This window comes from Leucopleurus acutus (genome assembly GCF_964270905.1).
Source record: "Leucopleurus acutus genome assembly, chromosome: 13".
NCBI classification, from domain to species: domain Eukaryota; kingdom Metazoa; phylum Chordata; class Mammalia; order Artiodactyla; family Delphinidae; genus Leucopleurus; species Leucopleurus acutus.
In genome coordinates, this window is record NC_139155.1 from 66,119,511 (window position 1) to 66,137,229 (window position 17,719).

Consider the following 17,719-nt stretch of genomic DNA (forward strand, 5'->3'; position numbering starts at 1 on the left):
CAAGCGGGCTAATACATACATACATCATTGCTTTATCACCTACACTCCTCTGACAGGTTTTCACACCACCCTTCCTCTCACTGGAGCTTGTTAACAATGCTTTCATCACTCTGACTTCCCAAAAGCCCTCTCTGTCCACACCTCACCCATGTTCATGTCCACTTGGGAATCATGCCCCATCTAGGGAGTGACCTATGAAGCATCTTGTCCTTCTCTGTAATTTCCTCCCACATTCCTTCTCAGTTCAGGATTTCAGACTTCCTCTGAAATGTTCCCAGCTTGACCTTGCTTCTGACTAACTTCTTTCCAGGCCTTCCTCATTCTCTGATGGGGCTCAAGAAGCCATTCCAAGTATTTAGATGGTTTGCTGTCACAGTGCAAAATGTGCTGGGTCTGACCAAACCCAACAGGTTTCGCAGCATGGTAATTGGGGAATAATGTAATGTCATTACATTACAAAGAGAAAAAGACTATGTTCTCCTTTGACTTTAGGGAATTCACAATCATACTTTACTGCCTAAATTTCCTATCCTAGATGGTTGGCAGGAGGGAAAAACCTAGGGAGAAATTAGAGAATCACAGAATCTTCCAGAACTGGATGGGCCCATAGATGTCACAGCTTGAATCCCCTCGGAAACACTCCCTCCCCCCTCCCCCCGCACCAAGTGAAGGTCAGCTTCTGGATGCGTGCCTCTAGTGACAGAGAATGCCCCACCTCACGAGGCAGCTGAATCCATAGTGGAACAACTCTAATGGTTGCAAAGTCCTCCTTTACCTTGAGCTTAAATCTCCCCATTTAGTCCTACTTGTGCCCTCTACAGTGCAACAGAACAAGTCAAATCTCTCTTCCACAAGCTAGTCTTTCCAGTATATGAGGACAAGGGTTGTACCCACCCTCAAATCTTCTCCAGGCTAAGCTTCCTCTTCTCATGTGTCTGCTCCTCACTGGTGGCCCTTGTTGCTCTCTCTGTTGCCCTCAGCCCCACCTGTGTCCCCAAATAGGTCTCAGACCCTGGGCCTCTAGACCAGTCCAGACATGGGTTGTCCGGAGCTAAGCAGGCTGCCCTTCTTGACTTACCATCTGTTTTTAATATCATGTGGCTTCAAATACTTTTAAACCTGCCTCTCAGCCATGGGTCTTGGCAGTGCTGAGGACGAAGCCAGTCCCTCTTATTCCCATCACTGTCAGAGAATCTGCCTCAAAATTATCTGGACCATTTAACAAGAATAGATTTCCTCTCATTGCAATTTAGATTCCTGATAATGTGGTTTGCCTTAACAATACAGTGGCTCTATCACTTATATTTTTTTCACTTCAATCCCTCCAGGGTTTGGCACAAATCTGATGTTTTCCCATGAGCCTTCTCTAAAGGGACAACCACTTAAACCACAAGGAAAACCTCTGGCCAAATTCATTTCCCCATACCAACTATTAATGTCTGGAGTTGGAAGCTAGCAGGGACTGCATCTACCTCTCAAACCAAAGGCAGACATCAGTCCATCTAGTGATCGCTCCTTCAGTGCTTAACTCAGCCCTAGAAATGGGCTCCCTAAACCATGCTACTCACAGAGTGCTCTGCGGGCCAGAAGCACTGGCTTCACCCGGGAGCTTAGGAGAGCTACAAGTGGTCAGTCCCCACCCCACACCTACTGAATCAGAGAAGTAAGGGTAGTTCTTACACACAGTGAAGTTTGAGAAACCTGCCCTAGACTGCACTGAAAGTCACTGTTCCTCCTTAAACTTGTTTTGACCTCTCTTTGGGAGCAGAAGCCAGCGACTAACTACAAACTTGGGATGCTAAGATGAGAACAAAAAGTTTGGGGTGAAAGAGGCTCTCTCTCCAAAATCCCCTACTGAACTTCCGGAGTTTACCATGGCATTTGGGCCACCCAGTGGGAGACACTGTCACTTCTCTACATGCCAACATATAGCACATGGACTGAAACAAGCTTTGACCAGTCTCACTGGTGAACCCCAGACCCGGCAGGCTCAGTTAAATAAAGACTTCCCAAGTATCCTCATGCCATAGCAAAGTTACTGAGACATTTCATATGGAAGTCTACAGAAGCCACTTAAAGGCTTTGTGGGAAATCCTTCGACAATTTGTCTCCTCAAGAGAGGGGGTTATAAGAGTTCCCAGAGGATGACCTCAACCACCAGAGTCAATAAATATTGCCGACTGGAGGGCTCCTCTGCCCTGCCATGGCATGAAAATGGAAAGAGGAATTACAGGCTCTCAAGGGTCTCTGCAATCTAGCCTCATCCTCCTTCTCCAATCCCAGCAGCCCCTCCACACTCTTCCAAGTCCTGTATGCTCTAGCTAAATCACACAGACCCAGCCTCCTGGATATGCCCTGTGCTTTCCTACCTCCTGCTTTTGTTTACACCATTTCCTTCTGCTTGGAACTCCCTCTCCATCAAGCTCTACCTGCAAAAACACTGTCCCAGTGACCAAAGGGAAGCCCAGTCCCATCTCTCTGCTGACACCTTCCAGAACCAATCTCTTCCTCCTCTGACCTCTTACCCCACCTGTCATCTGTTGCACTCTCCTGGTGCCTGTCAGGCCCTATTTTGGTAACTGCTTCCGGACAAGTGTTGTCCCCCAAATATCCTCTAGCTCTTGAAGAGCATTTCTGCTTCCACTTAGCATAGGACCTTTCTTGCACATGGCAAGCACTCAGTAAAAGTCTGCTGAGTGAGTGAGTGAGTGGGTGGGTGAGTGACAGGAAATCCTTGGAGTCTCCTCTTGGGGAAATGACAGGAACCATGGTGACCAAATGCCTTTGAGTTGCATTTATTCCCACTGGCTGCATGGACTCGGGACTCTTAATGGGGACATGCCAAGGACGGCTCTCTCCTGAGGAAGAGCAATAAACCTGTCCTGCCAGGCCCACACGGGGCCCGTTAAAGACAGTGGGGCTGACTAGAAACTCTAAACTGCTCTGAGATGTCAAAAGGGTGACCTGTAAGCTCAGTGTTAGTGAGATCAAGACCTCAAGGGGGATCCGACCTTGAGGGTTAGTCTATCAAATAGGCAAAAAATTTTAAATGATAATATTTGGTATTGGCAAGTAAATAGTCTCTCCCACATAGTTCTGATAGAAATGTAATTCTGGAAAGCAGTTTGTTGGCACAAATCCAAAGATCATCTCCTTCCACCATATGATCCTACTTTTAGTATTCTATCTTAAGAAATTATCAGAGATGCAGAGAAAGACTTATACGTAAGGATTTTCTTAGTATGTTCAATGCTACCTTATTTACAATACAGGAAAGTTGGAAACAACATCAATGACCAACAATAGGAAAACCACTGGATAAATTAAGGTACATACTTAGGATGAAATATTACACTGCCTTTAAAATTATAGCTTTGAAGAATTTTTTATGAGGAGATGATTGTGACAAAAATGTCAAATAAAAAAACATACAAAGTTATATACCATATGATCCCCAAATTTTTAAAGATAGATAGATAGATATAGAGAGATATCCAAATTAAACAGTGATTATCTCTGGAAAAGAAAACACTAAGTGTGTTTTTGTATTTTTCTAAATTTCCCACAATGAGTTTGTGTAATTTTATAATCAGAACACAATTCTTTAATACCTTTAACAATAAAGGGCAACAATTCCAGGGTGGTCTCAGATTAACTTGTAGAGCCTGAAGTCTTAGAACAAAGCATGCAGGGAAGTTATGTATTTGTTTTTGGGGTTGTAGAAAAAGACATGAAAATATCATTGAATGCTAATTGAAAACTATGTTTTATATGACATAAAATAGAAAATAGGAAATATATGGGAAAGCCTATTACTTGCCAACACTCAGTCATCTGATGTTAGAGCAGGGATTACCTTGGAAATAATTAAGGTCAACCCTATTCTTTCAAGTGAAAACAAAATTAAAGCCCAGAGGAAGAAAGTGATTCAAGTTTACACGTTCATTTTTTCTTTACTTCCGCACCCTTAGCAAAGTAAGATAGTATGTGAACACTCAGGACCACGAGCTGAAGAGTCAAGAATTGCCTAAAGCAACAGACAATGGCTCTGTGTGTGTTCCTAGCTTTACCATCAGAGGTAGCCACTGGACTGAAAAAAGAGTGCCCTGTATATGCCTTGAAAGCATAGTTAAATGGTGTGCCTGCCCCCCACCCCACCTTCTTCCCCTCCTATTAAGCACACTGAGAGGCTTCCCACCCAGTTCTAATCTTGGTCCAGTGGTTAGGACTCTGCGCTCTCACTGCCAAGGGCCCAGCTTCAATCCCTGGTAGGGGAACTAAGATCCCACAAGCCATGCAGTATGGCCAAAGAAAAAAAATTCTTGGCTCTGCCAGAACAAATTATGTGACCTTGAGCAAGTCATATTACTACCCTGAGCCTCAGTTTTCTCCACTATAAACTGAGGATAAGAATCCTTCTTAGCCTATTTCACAAGGGTGTTCTCTGGCTTAAATGAAGTGACACGTGAGAAATCTTTAGGAAAGTTTTACCCCACAAAGCCATACTAATCAGAAGAAATATTAATGATGCTTTTACATAGCCCGTGTTTTGATGGAGTTCCCTAAATTTCCTTAGACAGAGTGGTCATTTTCTCTTGGAGGGAGCAAGATCTTCATAACTCAAATGGAAAATGCACTCAGCTAATTTCGGGGAACCACTTTCTTTGTTAATGGATCATAACACCCAGAATGTCCAGAGCTCTGGAGATGGCTTCCTGTTCTCAGCTTCTGTCTTTCCTTTAAGGAATGCTACCAGGATATCTCAGGGCCTCCTCTCCACTACTCTGGGCTGTGCTGGATGCCTCCCTCGAGATATCCTCAGACAGTGGTTCTCAAACTTTGGCATGCACCACAATCTAGACTCAAAATACAGGATGTCCACTTAAATCTGAATTTCAGATAAAAGAATACATTTTTTAGTAAAAGTATGTGCCAATATTGAGTGATACATACTTATACTAAAAAATCATTCACTGTCTGAAATTCAGAGTTAACTGGCCAGCCAGTATTTTTATTTGCTAAATCTGGCAACCCTAGTCAGAATCACCTGGAAGATTTGCTAAACCACAGATGGCTGAGCCCCATCCCCTCAAGTTTCTGATACACTGGTCGAGGTTGGGGTTGGAAATTTTGCATTTCTAACAAGAACCCAAGTTTTTTTTGTTGTTGTTGTTGCTGCTGCTGCGGATACCACACTTTGAGAGCTCCGTCCTAGGAGAATAAGAAAGGGAGAGAGGATGACTAACTTACAGTGCCTCTTTGGAGGCCAAGTGTTGGGCCAGGCACTTCATTCACCTTATCTGATCATGCTCACAACAGTCTGGGAAGTGCATATTGTTCTCATCTTCATTTTACAGGTAAGAAGTCTGAGGACAAGAGCAGTGACGTGATTTGCCCAAGGTCCCACAGCCCAATGTGACTTCTGTCCAAGGGACAGAAGAAGAGGCCAGAGCACCACACTGTCTTTCCCCCTTCCTCCCCAGACATTCCCTTCTGAACTTCCCTGAAGGGGCACAATGCAGTCAGACCCCCCAGCCCACCTCATTGACTCATTGTAAATTCAGGAACAGCATGTGTGTGTCTGCATCACACTTGTATTTCGATACTTCCCTCATCCTCTGGGGAACTGGTCTTTAATCTAAATTAACATCTTGGGTCAGGTGGTGGTGGTGGGATGAATTGGGAGATTGGGATTGACATATATACACCAGTATGTATAAAATATATAACTAATAAGAACATGCTGTATAAAAAAATAAAATAGAATAAAATTCAAAAAAATAAAATAAAATAATTTTAAAGACTCCAAAGAGTTTATGAGGATTATATCTATCTATATTTATATTGGAGATATAAAATGAGAAATTGAAAGAATATGTATTTGTGAAATCATTTAAAACAACAATAATAGACTTATTATATGTTAACAAAAAATAACATGTATTAATAAAAAGTGACTCTATTTTCCAAACTAAAAATAAATAAGTTGATTAATTAATTAATTAACATCTTGGTTCCCTTAGTAAGGAATCTTTTCACAGGGGAAGTTTGAAAAGGTTTAATCTTTGACCCTTGCCATCTCGTAGGGATGACATTTCCTGGATTGGGACAGAAGAGAAGGTGGGGCTTACATATTCAGGCTATTTAATTTTGGAGACTCGTAAATATTTAGACACAGGCATTCTCCAGAGTCATCATAATCTCTGTTTACCCTGTGTCAACTCAAAATGGACAATGGTGGCCTTTCACTTATTTTCTTCATGAACTCTCTATTTGCCCCAACAACCAAAGGGGCGTGAAATCAGGAAACGACTGCCAAAGCTGGCATCTTCCCACAGGCTGTTGGCACAAAAGGGGGGTGAGGTCTTCTGTTGGCATTTATAGGTCAAGGAGGCTGAAGACCAACCCTCTCACCAGCTCAGACGGGCTCATCCTTGGGATCATCAACAACTCAGGGTCGCTCACCAGAAGGGCCTGATCAATATGCATGGTCTCTCCCCTATGCTGGCCCTCTTTCAGTTCCCAAGTATCCCAAGCTCCTCCTCACCTCAGGCCTTTGACAATTCTGCTCCTTCTGCTTGGATCGCTCTTCCCCCAGTCTTCACATGGCTGCCTCCTTCTCATCTTTCAGAGCTCAACCTAAATGCCCAATCCTCAGAAAGGCCTTTCCTGATCCTCTTATGTACATAAAGATTCAAATACATTTCCTTCTTAACCCTCACCGCTATTTGTAATTTCAGATACATTTTGTAAGAATGTGTGTCACACACACACACGCACACACACACACACACACTCAAATATATGCCAGCGCCTAACACAGAATGTGGCACATAGAAGGTAATCAATATGTAAATGTAGAATGAAATAATAGCAATGCATATATGGATAAATGATTGAATTCACACTTTAAGAAGGAGCATCTGGGGACTTCCCTGGTGGTCCAGTGGCTAAGGCTCCGCGCCTCCAATGCAGGAGGCCTGGGTTAGATCCCTCGTCAGGGAACTAGATCCCACATGCTGCAACTAAGAGTTCGCGTGCTGCAACTAAAGATCCCGCATGCCTCAATGAAGATCCCGCCTGCAGCAGTGAAGATCCCGCGTGCCGCAACTAAGACCTGGAGCAGCTAAATAAATAAAAAGAAGGAGGATCTGGAGATGAGATACAATAATAAGGACAATGCTGATGATGATGATAAGAATGTCCAACTTGGGTAGTACTAACTGTATACTATTCTAAGAGATTTACATGTATTAACTACTTTAATCCTCAAAACAACCCTGTGAGGTAGGTGCTATGACCTCTATTTTGAAGTTGAGGAAACTGAGTCAGGAGAGGGTAAGTAACTCAGCCAAGGCCACAGAGATAGGAATGGATGGAACTGGGGTTAAGACCAAGGCAGCCTGGATCCAGAGCCTATGCTCTTAACCCCAACTCCAAATCACCTCCCTTGCATACAGTTTATCCAGAACAAACATATAGCTGTAGCCAACTCAAAATGTGCCATGCCACTAGTAGACAGGGAAAGCCCAGACACATTTCTAACATGAACAATCCAAAGACTTCATCATGGCTGATAGTTTCAGCACTCTTCTGACCTCAACCAACTAGAGATATTGATTATAACTTACTTTTCCCTTTCTCTGTTGGCAGAATTGCTAGTGTGTTAGAGAATGTTGGGAAGACAGCCAGAGGGAAAGGAGAAGCCAGGAGCTTAGGTACAAACTAGATGACAGGAACTTGGCTACACACAGCCAACTGAGGCCGCGGAACACAAAGGATACATGGGATGGTGAGTGCCTGTGCATGAATCAGAGAAACTCCTCAAAGGAAACCAAGCCTTGAAGAATTGGAGGGAAATGGGTCCACCAAAGAGAGAGAGGGAAGGATGAGGGGGAGAGAGCAAGAGGAGGAGGAAGGCAGGGGGGAGGAAGAGGAGGAGAAGGAAGAGAAGAAAGAGGAGGAGGAAGAGAAAGAACTGGTCCTTCGAGAGTAAGGCAGTCACTGGCATGCTAAGCAAAAAACTCTCACCACAAATGAGACACAGATATATGGGAACTGACAAGGTTTGCAAAATCTTGACTTAAACTGAGAGAAACCAAATGTTTGAGATAGTGAGGAAGCATGGCCACACCAGACTTTACCAAGGAGTCCAATCTGGGCTGAAATCAGGCACCCTAATTAGGGCCAGGCTTGGTTTTCCAGTTTTACTACCATGAGCCAAGAAAAAAAAAAAAAAACCTAAAGGAAAAAAATGTTCTGTGTACATAGGAACAGAAATGTGGAGCACTGCTGCAAGCAGCCTTTCACTTGGACTCAGCACCCTCCTAACCTCCTGAATTCTTTCCACCACCTACACAGTGTAGTCACTGCACCAGAGAGCAGAATGCAGGCTGAAGGCTCAGGTGACATTGACAAAGGGATCCAGTATGAGGGTCTGGGGACATATCCCTCTTCTCCCTCTCATTCCTTTAATTCAGCACATACTAGATGCAAGGCCCTGGACTAGGTGGTGGAAGAGATTTAAAAAAAAAAAAAAAGATTAAGAAAAACACAGGCTCAACCCTGGGACAAATGAAAGCACACACAGCTACATGCAATCAGAGCAGGAAGACAGGGCCACCTGGACTTGGCAGTCACCCGGGCTTATGAAGGTCAAGTACTTGTCTGTCTCCCATCTCACATCTTCCCAACCCTTGCTCCCTTGGTGAGCTCTCTGCCTCTCCTATGTCCATTCGCCTTGTTCCTGCTCTTCCTCTCTCATTCATGAGTTCTCACCTAGGTATTAGGCCTGCCAGGCTGTTCCAGGCCTCCCGGTGGCCACTCCAGTAGCATCCTAAGTGACTGAACTTTGATCTGATCATTAGGTTTTAGAGACTTAATCAGATACATTTTACTCAAAAGAGTCTAAGAAGTATGAGAAGCTGTCCTCTTTCCTCAGAGAAAATTTCCATCAGGGTCTATGGTCAAACCTTAATGAAAGATTGTCTTGGTTTTCAGAGAAACCTGTAGACTGTACCTATAGATCTCATAAATTTCCATCTCAAAGGATAAGGAAAAAGAGACCTGAGTAACCAGAAGAACAGGGAGAACCCTAGCTCTACTGTTATCTTGTATGAACTTGGGCAACCCATAGGGTTAATCGTCATTCTTGCTGGATCACTGAGGATTCAGTCAGATAGATGATTGAAAAAAGAACAAGAGCTAAACCTGAGAGTTTGTGTGCCAGGTTCTGTTCTGAGACTGAGTGTGCATCCTCAAAACAACCTCAAGTAAGTACTGTTATCTCTGTTATAAGAAAACAAATGTAAGGCACACAGATGTTTAGTAACTCAAACAGGGTCACACAGCTAGTAAGGGGCAGAGGCTGCATTTGAACCCAAGAAGCCTGGCCCAGACCTGAACAAGAGGTCAACAAACTAGAGTCTACGGGCCCAATCTGGCCATCCTCCTGTTTTTATAAATAGAGTTTTACTGGAACACAGCCATGCCCATCTATCTATGTATTGTCCATGGCTGCTTTCATGCTACAGCAGCAGAGTTTAGTAGTTGTGACAGAGATATTTACTTTGTGGGCCTCTGCAAAGGAAGTTTGTCAACCCGTGACCTAAACCACTGTGATATACTCCTCTCTGATGATTCTTTAATAGTAAAGGAAGGAAAGAAACTGTGGCTATTGAGAGACACACAGCCATCACATTTCCACTGGCAATGGACTGGCTCGCACGTACACACCCATTTCCCCCATGCTTGTTCCTTCCTCTGTGGTGTGAAATCTCAGCATTTTAGTACTGGAAGAGGCTTTGAGATCTCAGTCTTACTGTTTCCCACACTGAGAAGACTCTCTGAGACTCAGAGAGGCTGATGATTTGCCTGACGTCACAAATCTAGGACAAAGCAAGTCCTCTGGCTCCTTGTGAGGTCCCCACTCCCTTTAGAATACTTACTTCTGAAGTGTTTGAAAATGCCTTGGGGGTTGTTGAAGGGTTGGCTCAGCCCTGTTGTACTCGCTGCTCCCATGGACCTGGCTCTGCCAGTGGTCCTGGCTGGTGTGACCAAACTCTCTTCCAAAACAAAAGTTCTCCGTGGGGATGTGTACCTGGGGCTCTATCTCTCTAAGTAATTTCTGCTGCCACTAGCCAAGGCATGGAGAATTTCCCCTTCAAAGCTCACTTTCCTGCTTTCACGTCTCCCACATCCTCAAAGAATCATTATAGCACAGCACCCAGGCAGCTGTTCATCAAAGGCACCAAACCATGGTGCCAGCCCACAATTACATAAGGTTTCATTTCACTCACAAGGTTTCGTGTTTCTCAGTTGGCTTGGCTTGCCTCAATGTGACGTAGGTTTCTGGGGCCCTCCCTGCCTGGCCCTCTTTGTGAGTTGACCTTCCTTTACCCAGCCCTGGAGTCCTTGCTCCTCCTCCCAATGGTCCCTCACTTTTATCCCTAGGCCAAGCACAAACTATTTCTCCCTCTTGGCCTCATTAACTTTTTAAGAACGGGGTCCTTTTCTAGAGTGCCTGGATCTCCACCTGTTACAGGTCACAACTGCCACATTCAAAGTCACTGAAGCCCCCAGGAATGCCCCCCAACTGGCGTCTCCTTTATCCAATCTTCTTTCAGATTTTATGAGCTCTGATTTCCACCTGCTTTTCTCATGGGTGACTATCCAAGCCCTCGGGGCCTCAGGTGTATCAATCCAAGGTCAATACAAGTCCTTTCCTCCTAAAAATCCCCTGGGACTATCCTTCCGAAGTTTCTCTGGTTGCTCACGCATCCTACAGCACAAAGCAACAGTGCTAAAGGCAGATGAAGGAGGCAAAGTGTCCCCTTGGAGGCTGAGAGAAATGTCAGCTCCAAGAGCCTGTGGCCCCTGTGATGTCCTCCTTGGGCCAGCACATTTGAGGACAGATATTCTGGTTATAAACTTATAGACCGAAGACAGGCTTAAACTGACTTTGTATTTTAATCCAAAGGGAAATTTAGAAGCATAGTTTTGTGAATTCCCTGGCAGTCCAGTGGTTAAGACTCTGCACTTCCACTGCAGGGGACACGGGTTCTATCCCTGGTCAGGGAACTACGATCCCGCATGCCCCGCGGCCAAAAAAAAAAAAAAGAAAGAAAGAAAATACAGAATGTCTTGGCAGGCCCCAATTATCTGCACTACCTATTCAGGTATTTTCCTCTGAATGCCCACCCAGAAGGATCCCCTCCAGCCTGGCCAACATTAGCACAATGGCCTGAGCGAGGACAAGGACGGCTGGGAGAGGCACGCATCCACCCAAGAGAGGTCCCCAAACCTCTCCTCCCCACCAGGGTGTGGGTCCCTCAAATGTCCCTAAAACCTTGGGGGGGTGCCCCATATTTCCCACGCACGTGCTTCTCCTTTGCACCCAGAAGTGCAATTGAACTGGTCAAACCACACGTTCCAATTTGGGGACTGCAGAAGGCAGCCGTATCCATGTAAAAAAAAAAAAGAAAGAAATATATTCTTTCTGAAATATAGTTTTGATGCAGTTTAAACTATTTTTCAATTTTGGAGAGAAAGTAGTTTGATTTGCATTTTCTTGCATGCCTTGTTGTTCTTTCAAGTGTGTACTACAATAGTTTTAAAATCATTTTAAATTTTAGAATGGAAATCATCATGCTTATTTTTCTTCTAAATTAGCAGTTTTTAAATTTTGTAAGTCAGCAGAACCTTGCCCTCAAACAAAATCTTAGCAGATTCCCCTCATATAAAATAAATAAAAGACGGGTTGCTGGGAAGGAGAGTGAGGGCAGCCCCTGAGGCATTTCTACAGCGCCTAAGAGTTGTAGTGAACATATTTTTAAAGACTGCTACCAGGGAGGGGGAAGGGTAAGCTGGGACGAAGTGAGAAATAGCACTGACATATATACACTACCAAATGTAAAATAGATGGCTAGTGGGAAGCAGCTGCATAGCACAGGGAGATCAGTTCAGTGCTTTGTGACCACCTAGAGGGGTGGGATAGGGAGGGTGGGAGGGAGATGCAAGAGGGAGGGGATATGAGGCTATATGTATACATATAGCTGATTCACTTTGTTATACAGCAGAAACGAACACAACATTGTAAAGCAATTATACTCCAATAAAGATGTAAAAAAAATAAAAGATAAAAACTACTACCTTAGAATATAACCATACTTTACTGAATCAAAAACACCAACTATTGTAAGACATACCACAGAGCACGAAGAAGAAAAAACATTGCCACTTAAAGTATGGCATGCCACTAACTGTCAGACACAGTCAATCTCAGAACTGTAAAAATGCGGTCAATGTGTAGCTGGAATTGATGACTTACAGTAGTATAAATAAATTACATATAAATCGTGTTCATATACTCACACAATGTGAAAGTTAAATTTAAGTGATGTGGTAGCAATATCTTCACATAAATGCTAGCTTCCATTTACTGGGCACCAGACAAGTGCCAGCTGGGGCGTTGCCCTGACACTCTTTTTTTTTTTAACATCTTTATTGGAGTATAATTGCTTTGCAATGCTGTGTTAGTTTCTGCTTTATAACAAAGTGAATCAGTTATACATATACATATGTTCCCACATCTCTTCCCTCTTGCATCTCCCTCCCTCCCACCCTCCCTATCCCACCCCTCTAGGTGGTCACAAACCACCAAGCTGATCTCCCTGTGCTATGTGGCTGCTTCCCACTAGCTATCTATTTTACGTTTGGTAGTGTATATATGTCCATGCCACTCTCTCTCTTTGTCACAGCTTACCCTTCCCCCTCCCCATATCCTCAAGTCCATTCTCTAGTAGGTCTGTGAACATTAACAAATGGAAGGAAGGTTAAGAGCGTCAGGGCATCTTAGGGGTAAGATGCCCTGATGCTCTTAACCTTCCTTCCATTTGTTAATGTCCCCATTTACTGAGCACCTGCCAAGCACAGTGTTGAGTGCTGCACATGCATAATCTCATTTAATCCTGACAAGAACCCTCCAAAGTACATATTATTCTCCTATTTTATAGAGGGAGGAACTGAAGCTCAGGGAAGTTCAGTGACTTCCCCAAGGTCATACAACTAGTAAATGAGGCAGGTCAGATGAGCTGACTTCAAAGCCCATACTCATTCTACTCTAGAATTTTCTAGAATTAGAGCATTTTCAGAGTTGGGAGGGACTTAGAGGTCATTGTATCCCCATTCAAGAATCCCCCTTGCCAGGATCCCTAATAGATGTTGATATTCTTGGTAAATCTGACCATATAGGGAAAAGTCTACCCAAACCAGTGATTATCAAGCCTGCCTGATCATCAAAAGCACCTGGTAAGCTTTTTTTAAATGCAGATTCTTGGGGCCCTCTTCCAAGGTTTTTTCATCTAGTAGGTCTGGAGTGAGGCCCAGGAATCTGTATTTTTAGAAAGTACATCCAGGTGACTCAGATACACGGGCAGGTTTATGAACCATTAACGTAATCTCGTGAAACCTTAGATGGAAACTGTTGTTGGAGGAAGAAAAGTCAAATTTCAGCCTCATCAAGGAAACAGGGACTTCTGCACAAAAGCGGAATGATGTCATGTTTCTCTGTTGGTTAGAATAATCCGAGACATGAGTAAGGAAAACAACACCCACCGGAAACCCCACATTATCTGTTTTGGGTGGGGCTAATCCTCTCATCACCCAACTCTCAGCCCAGATCCAAACCCAGGTGCCATCAGGAAGAAAGACATCATCACTGGTTAAGATGTGATGTGTTCCCATGCCTAGCCCAAAATGTATATCTCCTACGGGTGGTTCTGCCCCATGCCTCTGCCTTCTTGTTGGCTTCTCCAAGACCCAGAGATTGGAAGCTAAGGCCTTATCCCCAATAAATCAGCCCTAGAAAATTTACATGAAGAGATATGAGTTTCCTGTTAAAGAGGGAGGAAGGAAGAGAAAAGAGGTCAGGATGCAAACCAAGGCTGGATAAACATCCTGGATGGCAGGCTTACTCTTGGGGGCATTGAAGCATTAGATGGGGTGGGGATACACTGGTTTCTTAACAACTAAAGTAAACTTCAAGGTCCTATTCAGTTTTCTAATTCAGAAAATCTCAAGTCCACTGAGATTTCATGCCAGCCTTGGCTGTGAAATCTGTACAGCAGCACTGTCCAATAGAACTTTCTAAAATGATGGAAATTTTCTAGATCTGCAGTGTCCAATATGGTGGCTACCATCTACATGTAGCTATTAAGCACTTGAAATATGGCTAGTGTGACTGAGGAAACAAATTATTTATCTTATTTTAATTTTAATTTAAAAAGCCAATGTGATTAGTGGCTACCATATTGGACAGTGCAGTTCTAGAGGAACTACTCCAACCTTGCCTTGAACTTTGTGATCAGAGCTGCCTATCCAACACCAGCTTTTAGGAAAGCACCAAAGTCCAAAGCATGAGAAGATAAAATGTGTCAGGAGAGACCACCATGAGGGACCCAACACAGAAGTCAGCATCTGCCCAGTATTCTTGGCCAAGGGTAAAGCAGAAATGACTTCAGGGATAACATTAGCAACTGTGAAGATGCCAAATATTAAAATCCATCCCCAAATAGCTGATCAAAGGCCAAGTGCAGGAAGTGGCATGATTTCCTCCTACCTTCCCTCTGTTTTGTGTATACGACAGTGACAGTCTTCACTTTCTTGCTTCTCTTCCTCCATAGCTGTCGCTCTCTTCTCATTGTATGTACATTTCATTACCCCTGCCCCTTTCACCAGTCAGTCCTGCTTGTATCTTACGCCCAAAGAATTTCACAATTTGGCCAATCTGGTCAACCAGTAGTTTCGATGAGAACTCTGGATTGAAATAATCATTGGGCTGACTGATAACCCAGCAGAGCCCTGTGCTGTTAGGATGGAAGGGCCCTTCCAGTTTCTCTTCCACCCATGCACACGTCCTTTGATTGGGGTACTTCTGCCTATGTGCAAGTGTCAGGGAAAACACCTCACGTTTATACAAAATACAAAATCCACCAAGAGATGAGGAAAACTGTAACTGGGGACAGTAGGGGGCTCCTTCTCCAGCCACTCTACAAATGTTTATTGAGGGCCTCCTGTGTATCAGGCACTGTGTTAGGCTCCTGAGGTAGGAGAGATAAAGTCTCTCCTCTGTGGGTCTTAAAGTAGCAAAAAGGTAGCAAAAGAGCTACTATTTATTGAGTTTCCACCCCACAAGCAGTCTCCGCTTCTCATCATACTCCTGGAAGGCAAATATTACCAACTCCCATTTTATAGAAAGAGAAGTGGAATCTCAGACTTGCCCAAGATCACCTCGGACTGTGTGCTCTTTTTGCTTCTCCACGCTGTCCTCCTTGTGAAGTCTTTCCTCTGTTTATCCCTTGAAAAACTTCCAAGTGTTATTTATTTAAAGGCTATTCCCTTACTGCAAGAGATTAAGGGTGCCCAGAGACCTGGAGAGCAGGTGCCCCATTATCAGGGATCTAAGGCAAGAAGAAAGAATAACCATCACCCAAAGCCAACAAGAAAATGGCCTCCTATGGGGAATATCGTGGTTCAGCAAATAGTATTTCAGAGAAAACTTACCGGCCACCACACCATACTTCGTCCTGCCAGGAAGAAGCCTCCAACAGTCCCACGATTAGTGGAAAACATGGCCTGGGGAGGAAGTGTCAAAAATTTAATAGAAAACTAGAACGGAGTAACCTTGCCAGCCAAGAGGATCACCCCCATCCCCCATATACTTGCACTTTCTTCAACCCACTTCACTTTCTGAAACACTTCCACATTCCTTACTTCCTTGAAGCTCAGAAGACGGAGGCAGGAACCTATATTTGACAGACAATTAACACAGATTTGTTGAGCCCCCTGTGCCCTAGGCAGTGCCAAGGAGAGCATGACTCAGATATTTCTGGACTCCTGGCAGGGAGCCTTCCATAGGTCATAGTCTTAGGGCCTCTGTAGTGGTTTTCCTGGGAATAGCAAGGGGACCAACAGCCCCAAGGAGCAGGGGAGGTAGCTAGGGCTGAAACAAAAAAAAGTTCCAAGGAATCAGGCTCTGAAAGTTGGTCAGGGAAAGACCATTCTGAAGGTCATTCTGAAGACTCTTAGAGTCCATAAGGAGCTTTCAGATACATCTCTGCAGATCCTCACAGCCACGTGGGGTGTCATAAGAACAGGTAAGATTGTACCCATTGCACATTTGAATAAACTGAGACTGAGTGGGGTTACCAACATCGCAAGGCTGGCATGTGTCACAGCCAGTGCTAAACCTGAGAACCCTGGCTCCTGGCTGGACTTTCCACCATGTCTGGGAAGCTGAGAGTACTGAGCAAGAATCAGCCACACAGATTCCTTGTGACACTTTAGGCTTTCAGTCACATCTGGTTTCTACAATTATTTTTTTCTTTTTAAAAATCAACACTTCCTTTTATCTCTAAAAAAACCTCTTGGCCATGAAGGGGTTAATGCCCACCCTCCTCTACTCTAAGTCAAACGACTTCAACCACCTGCTAGCACCTCAGCCTCCTGGCCTGCGGTCCCTCATGAAAGCCTTTGAGAGTGACTGGAATATGTTCACACTTAAAAATACCTCTCTTCCAGTTGCTAGGTGTGCCGGCGTCTGTCACAAGTGAAATTTCCAAGTTCAAGACTGCTAAGAACAAGTTTCTCTGGTTTGGTGTGTCCCCATAGTCCCAAAAGGGAGCCACACGCATTTCCCTCTCCCCAGCACCAGGCCACCCTCCAGTCTTCCTCCTCCTCCTCCTCTTCCTGGGCCCAGCTTTTCAGCTCTCACTCACTCCAGCCCCTAGATCCCAGGGCATAAGACCTCTCCCAGGTGGGGGACGCAGGGCAGCCCCTCTGCCTTGGGCTGCCCCAAAGCACCTGCAGCTGGCAGAGGCTGGTGTCCTTCCGGATCTACCCTGCTTCTTTCCCCTCTGAAACTGGATGACTAAGAGGCAGGACAGTAGTCACCTTCCTGGGGCTCATTTCCCAAGCCCTGGGATCCTTCCTGCAGCTACCAGCTGGTCCTCTCCTGCCCCTCACACCCCCAGCCCCCAGCCTCTCCAATCTCTCACTCTCCTTCTCTGCTCACAGAGCCGGGGTGGGGGAGCCTCCTCAGGCACTGGCCAGCACCCCCACTTCTGCTCACCCTTACTTGGCCCCTCACCTCACACGGTGCCCCCTGAACTCCTCTCAAACATTTCCAAGTCATTTCCACCTGGCTCCACACACCCTTCGGCCCACCTTCCCCTCCTTGCAGTTCACCAAGGCGGTGGCTCCTCCGTGTGCCCCCTCCTCTCTCCCCTTGGCCCTTGCCCCCTCAGCCCGCGTTTCAGGACCCCTACATACCCACAGCCCGACAGCCATCACCACCGCGAAGTAGACAACAATGACAGAGATGTCGGCCGCATTGCGGATGCGCTCATAGGGCTTGAGGGGCTCGGTGGTGGCAGTGGTCGCAGGGCTCCAGGTGCTACTGTCCATGACGGCGGCCACAATGCGTCCCTCCAGCCCAGGCCGCTCACTCCTTATATGGTCTCCGGGTTAATGATCAGTCCCGGGGAGGGGACCCGTGAAGTCTGGCAGCAGTGCTGTCTTGCTGTCGGGGAGCAGCTCTGAGTGCACAACAAGGAGGAGGTGGCAGAGTTTTGGCGGTGAGGTGGGCGGGTAGATAAGCACTCTCCCTCAAGCGGGGTGGGGCCGGCCAGGGAGTGGTGCCCTCCTAGCACAAAGGCCCACT

At 45.2% G+C, this 17,719-nt stretch overlaps 1 protein-coding gene across 1 annotated transcript in view; it reads right to left on the reverse strand.

Moving 5' to 3' along the window:
• SLC5A1 (solute carrier family 5 member 1) overlaps positions 1-17,463 on the reverse strand; it is a gene marked incomplete at its 5' end in the record, with an annotated part of 52,192 nt that extends 34,729 nt beyond the window's left edge. The window contains 2 exons of the mRNA XM_082852875.1: positions 15,562-15,633; positions 17,329-17,463. Of these exons, the coding sequence (XP_082709001.1) occupies positions 15,562-15,633; positions 17,329-17,463 (207 nt within the window). The remainder of the gene's footprint in view (positions 1-15,561; positions 15,634-17,328) is intronic.
• Positions 17,464-17,719: the final 256 nt, after the last annotated feature.